The 9969-nt window shown below is 53.5% G+C and overlaps 1 protein-coding gene across 1 annotated transcript; it reads right to left on the reverse strand.

The window, feature by feature from the left end:
• Window positions 1-7261: 7261 nt before the first annotated feature.
• On the reverse strand, window positions 7262-9480 carry SOWAHB (sosondowah ankyrin repeat domain family member B). Its single transcript, XM_056354696.1, has one exon. The coding sequence runs from the start codon at window positions 9478-9480 to the stop codon at window positions 7303-7305; it is 2178 nt and encodes a 725-aa protein (XP_056210671.1). The 3' UTR covers window positions 7262-7302.
• Between the last annotated feature and the right edge of the window lie 489 nt (window positions 9481-9969).

Here is a 9969-nt window from a genome sequence, read left to right on the forward strand (position 1 = left end):
CTATTTCAGTACAAGAAGCTATCCAGGAAAGAAAAGAGCAAGATTATTTCCTAACAGAGTTGGACTGTTTCAGACATGTTTTCTTATACAAGAGTTAATCCCTTCCAGTGTTTGCATGGATTTGCATTTTACACTCTTCAATAATATCCAGCACGTGCCTAGCAAAGGTCTTCCTGCCTTTGGGGTGATTTGATGCTGCTTGGCACAAGCAACAGCGCCAGGTAAGGGACACAGCCTCACTCAGACACAGAATGTAGTGCAATTTTAGAGGTCAAGTCCAGGTCACAGCACAGGGTCCCACCTTCGTTGCCCAGTTTGTGTACATGGATGCATGTGTGGGCTGTACTAGAGGCGATGGCATAGCCAGGCAGGGATATGAAGCAATCCGCAGTGACAGGCAGGCTTTCCCTTGGGTAAAGTTGCGGCGAGACTGAAGCTGCAGGAGAGGAAGCGATGGCACAGGGGAGGGGGACTGTCACTGCCCCCAAGGTTTGCAAAGCCTCCACCAAAGCCCTTCAAGCTGCAAGTGAGCAGCAGCGTTTGCTTCTCCCTCTTCTGCTCTGGAGCCCCACTGCCTCCCCTAGCTGCTAGCAGGCTTGCAAACCACCTGACTCTGAGGACAAACCCTGCCCTCATCCTTATCAGCTCCCTATTTTGTTCCAGGGCCAGGAGAAGAAACAAGCCACAGCTCTAAGGGCTGGCTCCTGGTGCCCAAGGACAGGGTGCCAAACCAGCAAGGCTGCTGTCAGCCCCTTAAACAAAGGCTGCAGCCCCATGCACTCATTAACCTCCGATAAGAGAGCAGCCCAAATCCTTGCACTTCAGATACCATCACCAGGCAGTGGAGAAGTGCTAGGGAGATAAGGAGGGCAAAGTGCTTATTATCAGAGGGAGCGGAGCTCTGTGTCCCTGTAGCAATAACACTCACGTTAAGGCGTGAGAAGTATTTCTTGTCCTCTCTGTAAGCAACACTCAACAGATTCCCGTTTCCCCTAAGCAATATCTTCTATTTACCGGTGGCACACAGCAGCCATGTGGACTTTGGACAACCTGTGACGACGCCTGCTCCGTGCCTGGCTGGGCAAAGCTATTTGTTCCCTGCTGAGTTATCACAGGACTCCAGGCCTGAGACACACACTAATGCAAGTTCTTCTAATTCCCACTTTCACTAGACTGTTCCGGGCTACATTCAGGTCCATAAAACACCTCTTCTGGTGTCAGATTCATCGGAACATTCCTCAGATCTAGAGCTGTGTCTCAGGAAAACTGAAAGACTGAAGCCAACACCTTTTTTTGACAAAGGCCCAGCAGCAAGGGGGAGATTTGGTGACACATCCTGAAGGGGTTTGGTCGTTGCTTCCCGAGGTAGCATTAGAAATGCAGACTGAGGCCAGTCCCCGCAGACTGATACGCTTGCGTGGAGGAACTTGTGAATAGTTCTGATGGGCATTTCATTCACAACAGAAACAATGACTTCTCTAAAAAAATCATTGCAAATAGCTTGTGGCCTTTAAACACATAGAGTACATTTCCCTAGGAAACACATAGAGACAAAAGCGTCAGAAATCTTTATCACACCAATCAAGCCTGAGCAGTCTTGTGCTTTCCTTCAGTGCCATCAGAGCTAATAAAACTAATTGCAAGGTAAAGGGATGTTCCACAAATACAGGTTTTGTTTTGCTTATATTTATGAACAGGCTGTACAGTAGGGAAGTCCTGGCAGACATTAGGAATTTAAGTATCCTGACTTTGCCAAAATCCAATACAGATTTCAAGTACTATGAGCCTTAGACTAAGTATGTCTTTGCCTTAGACTTGAGCCTAGACTATGAGGCCTAGAGTAAACCATCCAGAAAGAAGTTTGCTCTGCCAGGTCAAGTTGACTAATGAAAAAAGCCTAACCTATACAAGATCATCTGTGACTTTACAGACCAGCTATTGCACTGGAATTTGCTGCGCTTAGTTAGGTGTTTAATACAAGGGTGCCTCAGCACCAAGCCTCCTACCCAGAGCACTCTGGTGTACCAGACCACTAACCTGCATAAGGCTGCAGCACTTCCCCCAGAGTCAGCCAAAACCAACCCTCAGGTTGTACAAGGAACTGCACCGCTTTTTCCTTATTCACCACCTCCTAAAAAAAAGTTATTTTTTGCTTCTGATTTTCTGTCATTTGTAATACCTTCTTTTACTTGCTCCCTTTCTAGTTTTTGAACCCTTCCTCTGGTTTTCACCATTTTTTAACAGCCAACAATTAAATGCTTTACACGAAAAGTTTCCTGCCCCTATATTTATCCTTTAAAAGCTTTCCCTTAAAGTAAGGTAAAAATCTGTTAACTAAAACATTACCTCAGTCACAAAACAATACCCTGAAAGTTACTTAACTTTTCTTTCCCCCCGCTTCTTACTTTGCTATCTTACTGCTCTTTAGGCAAGGTCCAACAAGAATAATCTCTGAAGAAAACAACTACAGAACAAAGCCTTTCCCAGCCTCGTTTTAAGCAGGTCTTGCCCAGTACTAAGGCTATATAAGGGTATAGGTCCTATTGTTTTCTTCGGGTGGGGGGGTTATACTTCTGATTGGGGATGCATAGGCGAGGCAAGAGTGTTTTTTAGGTACTCTTAGAAGTGTTTGAAGTGCGAATATTGTTTGTTTCAATGGTTTTTCTTTTTGAAAGCAGACAATAAATATTTTTTCATGTATGTTAAAAAAATAATGTTTTGGTAGCTTGCTTTGATAAGTTGTCATTAAATATTTTTGCTAGAATAGTGTAAGTTCATATCATAAAATACTTTTGTTTCTCTTTATTAATAGTAAAACGAGTTTTGTTTGCTTAAATAGCATCATGTTGGGGATGAGGGATATTGATTTAGTTAAACTGAGAATTCAGCTTTCAGTGCTTTTTAGTGTGACCCAGGTTCTAAAGATAATATTTTTTTTTCCTCTGAAGGGCTAACAAATCTCACTTTAATGGGGGAAAGTTAAGCTGGAGAAAATTGTACAGTTAATTTGGGTTTTTATTCTTGTAAAACCCACTCCTCTAACCTGCCATCTGGTACTACTTGCAGTAAATGCAGTCATGAGAAATTCTAGCTTTAACATGATTTAGTGGTAATTAGGGTTGTCTCATTACTTGTTAAGTGTGCAAGACATTCTTCTCACTGTGGAGTTGTATATAATCAAAGTCAAATGGCATTTGTCACAGCAGAAAAAAAGTGCATTTTGTGTGATGGACTTCTCAGTGTGGGTTTTTTTTTTTTTCAATCCTACAAGTTCTCTTTCTCACTGCCTCAGAAAGTGCTGTGATCGAAAGGATGTGCTGGCCATTAGCTTAAGTTAGCAATGTTCTGCTGTATTGCTCATCTGCTTTGCCCAAGAACACTTTTTTAATTGCATGGAAGTCTCTTGGGTTGTTTGAGCTGGGGTCCCACCATTGCTCTAGCATTTGGTCTTTGTCTAGAGGCTTGTAAAAAACAAAACTGAGGCATGGCAACCTGTTACTAGCTTGCTGCGCTCAGATTGGGAAACAGTGTATGTTTGGTGTGTTTGTAGATAGGAGGGTCCTCTGGGATGGCAAACTTTGATTTGCTGAGTGGGAGGAGCTTTGTATCTGCAAAAAATAGCTCTGCCACAAAACACACCTCACACTGACACTCCCCGTTCTGTGCTGCGTTTACTCCAGTCAGCATAAATGATTGCTGGCTTAAGCACTGGTCTTGCAAACTCGTATGGTTTAAAAATCCACTTTATTGGGCTTAAGTGACAAAGACATTACAGGCAAAGGACAGTTGGTGACTAACAAGGAAACTTTGTTAATTGCAGTAGACTGCCAGCTCACCTGTGCAACTACTGTTGGTAAAGGCTGCAGCATGGGTCTGACCAAAGCCACAATCTGGGAACATAATCGAGACCTTTACAGAAGCCACATGACTCAAGCTCAATGTCCAGATCTGCTGGGCTGTCTGCTTTTTAGCAATCTAGTGAGTGGGTGCGGAAGCATGTGTCCCAGGAGCAGGGAGGTGGTAAGAAGGGGGTACTGTCTTTTCAGGGTTACCTTTACTATAGCTTTGTAAGGCTCGGAGTTCACAGGCTTGAGAATATGTGACAGACAGAGGGTACTGTGTGAAAAAATACTCCCCTACTTCAAGGATGTGGCTTTCAGAGTACAAAGCAGTTTGTTAGAGACAAGCATTGGAAAGCAGAGGGGTGGACTTTGTCATCAGCAGCCGTCAAGTGGGAAGTGTGTTTTCAAAAGCAAGGAGAAGATAGGGCAGAGTCCTGCTATGCATTAATCCATGACATGTCCTGTGTTTCAGGGCGGTGCAAAATCAGATGCCTGGATAGGGTGTGAGGCAAGGCGCCACGTCCACCTGTAATGAGGAAACAGCGGCATGCAGGGGTGTGGAAGGGGCCAGGCAGGCTGACAAGTAAGTAGTAAGGAGGTCAGGAATGCTTTGAAACAGAGATGCTCAGGCTACAGGTGTGTGTTTCTGGGGGTGGATTATTCCTGGGGGGCTGGACCTATGATGCCTGCATCACTCTGCCTGTGTGATGCTCCAGGGTGGCAGTGTGATTCCCACAGGCATGACTGATGAAAGATCTGGCCCTGCCTTCCACAGTGGACTGGAGATGGCTTTTACCCTCTCTGTCACTTATTTCACCAGCAGAAAACTTGGAGGATGAGGCTTTCTGTAGGTTAAGAGAGTGGTTATTCCCACAAGCAGTGACTGACTGCTTTTAAAAAGTGTGGTGTAGGAGCTGTGCAGTATTATCAATATTAGCAGTCCAAGAACTCCTCAGTAATCCCAGGATGATAAACCAGAGTGAATGTACACTGGATCCAGTAGGGAAAGGGGTTTTGCCACTTCAAACTTCCTAAGAGTTGATTTATAATTTAAAAATTGGAGAATGCAGCTTGTCTGTGTCATCTCAACAGGCGAGCAAACAGTGGTCACAAAATCTTTCACAACTTGTTGGACTGCTGAAACACATACTACCAGGGAGAGAAAACTGCTCTGAAGATGACAGACAAGGTCTGCTACAGCGTGCAGAAAAAAAAAAAAAAAAAAAGCAAGCACTACTTGGATTTGCGTCATGGAGAAAGGTCATGGAAAGGCTGTAAAATGAGAATCCCAAGGTAGCACTGTCCTTCTCAGTCTTTGTCTTGGCAACACTGGAGATAGTAAGGGGAAAACCTTTTTCTTTGGAAGCTGCAGAGGGCTGTGGAGCTGAAGTATGCTCCCTGCCAGACAGCTCTAGTCAGCTCACAGACTTCTTTCATTTCGGGTTTCTTCCCTGAAGCTTGCTGTATGCAAAGGCTCTGGTGGCATCCCTGATAACCCTGTCAACAGGTTGCTTTTAAGAGCTTCTAGCTGAGGGTCGTGGAAGGCTTTAGCGAGCCATTTCCCAAGGGAGCCTGGTGCATGATGTGGATTGTGCCAATGGCTCTGAATGTGGTGGAAGACTTCAGCGTTTTACCAGGCAACAGCCACTTTGCATGCTGGTGCTGATCTAGGCTACAACCCCTAGCTGGACCTAAGAGGAAGGAAGATAATTAGGATTCCTCCTGCTGTGAGGGAGTCCTGGAAGGCCCTCCAGGTGTCCATGCCAATGGCTCTGAGGCTGCATTGGAGTAACTTGTGTTGTCCTCTCAGAGTGGAATGAGCATTTACAGGACACTGCCTTGGTTTACTGAGTTCTTTCCCCTGTGAAAGGAGAAAACCAGGTTGGGAAAAGGCTGCAATATTTTGTGGCCACAGAGTCAGGCAGAGTAGCTTCGCTTCTGCAGGACAGTTTCTCCCTCAAATAAACCCCAAGCAAAGTGGAGAGCTCAATTAGTGCTTGAGCAAGGGCTCGAGGCATTCCCCAGCACGCCTGTTATGCAAGGGTCTGGTTCTGCTGCCCTGATTCCCATTCCTCCCTGAAACTGCAGGCATTTAGCCACATGCCTCAAATACATGAGCCATCCCACCCACTGCACTCGTCTGCCCCAAAGCATCTCGCTGAAGCAGAGCCAGCAGCCCTAGTTTCACAAACACTGATGCCCACTGGTCCTATATCTGGGGTGACCCAGCCACGGGTGAATCAACCAGGCAGTGATGTACCCCTGTCACATGTATCTTAGCTCTCTTCCTGCCTTCATAAAGGATCTATAGGAAACCCAGATTAGGTGCAAAATTAACCTGTTGCATTTTTTGACTGTTTAGAAGCTCACCCATGCTAAGTCAGAGAGCAGAGTACATTATAGGACCCACGTAATCCAGTGAGATTCCTAAAGCCAGCTTTTTATTTGTAAGCTCTCAGGAATGATTGCACTGGACACCTCTTCCCTGCACCTGGACCCCCAATCCCACCCGCTCCCATCATGTAAACACCTAATAAGTAATTCAGAGCTAAAGCCTCCGCGCAAATGCAGCTCTGGCTATGAAACTGCCTTCCCCTTACAAGCTTGGACCTGTACCCACAGCACAGCTCCTTTTCTGCCCAATGCAGGTTCATGCAGCAATGCTCTCCAGCTGCAGGTGTGGGAACAGGGCTCTAGCCGCAGTGCGGGTACCACTTCCTAGTCCTGCGGTGTGAGGAAAGGGACTGGAGGTGCAGGAAGGAGGGGGCGGTATCGGTGCTGCCGGGCTGCCCCACATTCCTTTCTGCATGGGCTGGTGGGCAAGGCTTGCTGAGAAATGGGGTGGGTGTGTTACACCCTCCTCTACTCAGGACTCTCCAGCTGCTGTGCTCTGCCACAGCCAGTCGCTCTTTGAGGACTCTTGCTGGAAGGCTGCACCTTGATCAGCTGAGTTTTTAAAAGTGGGACTCATCCTTAATCTGCTGGGATTAGAAAGGGACGCAGTCTTAGCTACTCCCCAGAATTTAGGTGGTGCAAACAAGTGTTTTGCAAACACCAGGACCAATGACACTCTGTCACTGTAAGCAACAGCAAGCACTCCACCCTGGTTGGCACCAGGCTGTGAGCTTCACACCAGAGTTTGAGACCCCAAACCCATGGTCCTGCTAATGCTGGTGATTGTGGCTGCACCAGCAGCTGGTGCCAGCCCTGTGGCGTGCATAGGACTTGCCCACCAAGGGTTCTGCCGGTTTCCAGCAAAGTCATTGCTTCCTCTCACTGGTAGGCAAGAAATGGGAGGGAGGGCAGAAAGGCTCAGACAACAGTTCATTGGATTAATTTAAGTACATTCTTTGATAGGTTCAGTCTGTTTCACAGCTTTTTTCTGCCCGCGTGGCTTCCTCTTGCAGGATGGCCACAGAGGTCCCATCTCCACTGGCAGGTGATGCTGGGGAGCTGTCTTTCAGTCACTCTCACTGCCGGTTTGGTGGGATGCTGCCCCCCGGCCATGCTGCGGCCTGAGGCAGGCAGGCAGTGCTGCCTTGCCAGCAGACAGTGAGACCTTGCTGACAGAGGACACACTGCGAGCCAGGGGCTGTGTGGGGAACATAACTGTGCCGCGGGGTGCCCCCAGGAGCTGCCAGATCTCCCCCGAGGTAGAGCTGCCCAGGTACTCCCAGGGCTGGCGCCCGCTGCTGTCCCGCACCTGCACCTGGCACCCCAGCTGCAGCACCAGCACCTTGATGATGGGCTGGTGGCCATGTATGGCAGCCAGGTGCAGCGGAGTGTACCCGCAGCCTGAGCGGACATCCACGTCCAGGGCCAGCCCAACGCGCTGCGCTGCCGCTGCCAGCTCCTGCAGGCCTGGCCCATCGCCGTGCTTGGCCAGCCAGTGAAGGACTGTGAAACCTGACATGAAGTCCCGCTGCAGGGCCAGCTCCGGCTCTTCCAGGAAGAGCCCCCGCACCTGAGCCCAGCGCCCCGCTGACACCGCCACCAGCCAGGCATGCTCCCGCTGCCCCAGTGGCACCAACAGCCCCCGGGTTGGGACATTCCTCAGGGAGCTCTTGGAGACCACGGTGCGGGGCTGCCGCCCACAGTTGTCTGGCAGCGATGGGGGGATGCCCTGCACCTCCAGCAAAGCAAGTTGGCACCTGATGCTCCTGAAGACAGGCAGCGGTTCCGGGGAGCTGCTCTCTGGGGTTTGGGACCCTGCAGGGCCCTGTGCTGGCAGCAAGGACTGGGGTGGATGGGGCCTGGCAGGGGGTGGCTGCACAGGTGGGGATGGGGTTGGAAGGGTGGGGGACAGTGGTGGGGATAAGGAGGGGGGTGGCCTGGCGCAGGGCAGCACCCCAGGAGCTGGCGGCAGCGGCAGGGTTCGGCACGGGTACAGCAGCAGGGCTTGAGATTGGGTTGGTCCCTTGGAGGTCAGCACCTTGGGTCCCCTTGGCGGGGACAGGGGTGGCCTGGTGGGGAGCTGCTGCAGGGACCTGGACTGCGATGGGGGCAGCCTGGTGGAGGGGAGCGCACCCGGGCCCGAGAGGCGCGGGGGGGATGCGGGGGGGCTGGCGGGGAGCGCCTGCAGAGACCGGGACAGGGGTGACACCCCGGGGATGGACCGCAATGGCAGGGACCGGGACAGGAGAGGCTCAGCCAGCGGTGGCTGTGGGGACCGTCTTGGGGACAGCAGCCTGGGGCACGATGACAGCGGTGGGGACCGGGATGGGCCGGTGGGGGCGCGCCCCCCTGGGCCTGCTGAGGGCGGTGGGGCCTTCAGTAAGGGCATCCCGGGGGCGGGCTGAGGCAGCCTGCCGGGGGGCAGCGCCCCGGGGCCCGATGGCAGTGGCAGGGACTGCGTTGGGGGCGCTCCTCGAGGGCGCGGTGGCGGCAGGGACCCGCGCGGGGCTGAGCCGGTGGGAGGCAGCACCCCGGGCCCCGGCGGCAGCGGCGGAGACCGGGACCGGCACAGGGGCGGCTCGCCGAGAGGCGACCGGGCCCGGGGCGGCACAGCGGGGGTCAGCGCCCCAGGGTCCGGCGGCAGCGCCGAGGGCCGGGAGCAGGGTGGCCCGTTGGGGTGAAGCGCCCAGAGGGCCGAGGACAGCGGCCGGGTGCGGTACGGGGGCGGCTGGGCGGGGGGCGGCGGCCCGGGGTCCGGCGGGGGGGCGGCGGCGGCGCGGCGTGCCCGGCGGCACTCGCAGCAGGGGCGGCCGCGGCTCCGGGCGGCACAGCCCCCCGCGCCAGCGACCCCCGGGGGCTGCCCCCCGCCAGGCCGCCCCTCCGCCGCTGCCTCCCCTGGGGCGCCGCGCCGCCCGTCGGGGTCGCGTCGGGGCGGCGGCGGCTCCTTCTCCTCCTCCCGTTGCTCCTCCGGCGGCGGCGGCGGCAGCTCCTCATCGAGGAGGTCGCGGTACCTGCGGCGGAGGACGATGTCCTTGGAGGCGCCGGGGACGGCGGCTGGGTGGACGGTGGCCAGGGAATTGACGAGGCTCTTGAAGTACTCGCGGCGCTCCCGCCGCTGCTGCTCCGTCAGCGCCGGGTCGCGGAGGAAGCGCTGGAAGTGGCGGAGCAGCGCGGTGTTGGGGGCCCGGCCCCCCGCCGCCCAGAGGAAGTCCAGCACGGCCTCCTGGCTCAGCTCCCGCGCCATGCTGCGGGGCTGCCGCTCCCGGTGCGCGGGGCTGCCGCTCCCGGTGCGCGGGGCTGCCGCCAGGTGCGCGGGGCTGCTGCGGCGCGGAGGCCCGCCTCCTGTCGCGCCTCCTCCTCCTCCTCCTCCTTCCTCCCAGCCCGGCCGCCACCCCCCGGTTGCCTTTGCCCGGGGTGGCGGCCCCTGGGGGTGCGCGGCTGGGGTGACAGCGGTGAGGAACAGCGGCGACGAAGGGGGGCAACAGGGCAGAGGGGCTGAAGGAGCCTTGCTCGCGCTCTGAGAAGTGCGAGGCTAACTGCTGGCGTGCAGCGAGGAGAAAGCATGCTTCATCAGTCCTCGTGTCGCTGACGGGACAGGAGAGATGGGCACCAACTGAAATGCAAGGAATTCTGTTTGTGTGTGAGATGAAAGTCTTTTACAGTGAGGGTGGTCAAGTGCTGGAGCAAGTTGCCTGGAGAGGTTGTGGTCTTCATCCTCAGGGACATTCAAAGC

The sequence above is a fragment of the Falco biarmicus genome, chromosome 1 (genome assembly GCF_023638135.1).
Source record: "Falco biarmicus isolate bFalBia1 chromosome 1, bFalBia1.pri, whole genome shotgun sequence".
Classification (NCBI taxonomy): Eukaryota; Metazoa; Chordata; class Aves; order Falconiformes; family Falconidae; genus Falco; species Falco biarmicus.

What these genes read in the sequence shown, in the direction of transcription:
- SOWAHB (XM_056354696.1), bottom strand. Translation starts at nt 9,480, where the DNA reads ATGGCGCGGGAGCTGAGCCAGGAGGCCGTGCTGGACTTCCTCTGGGCG.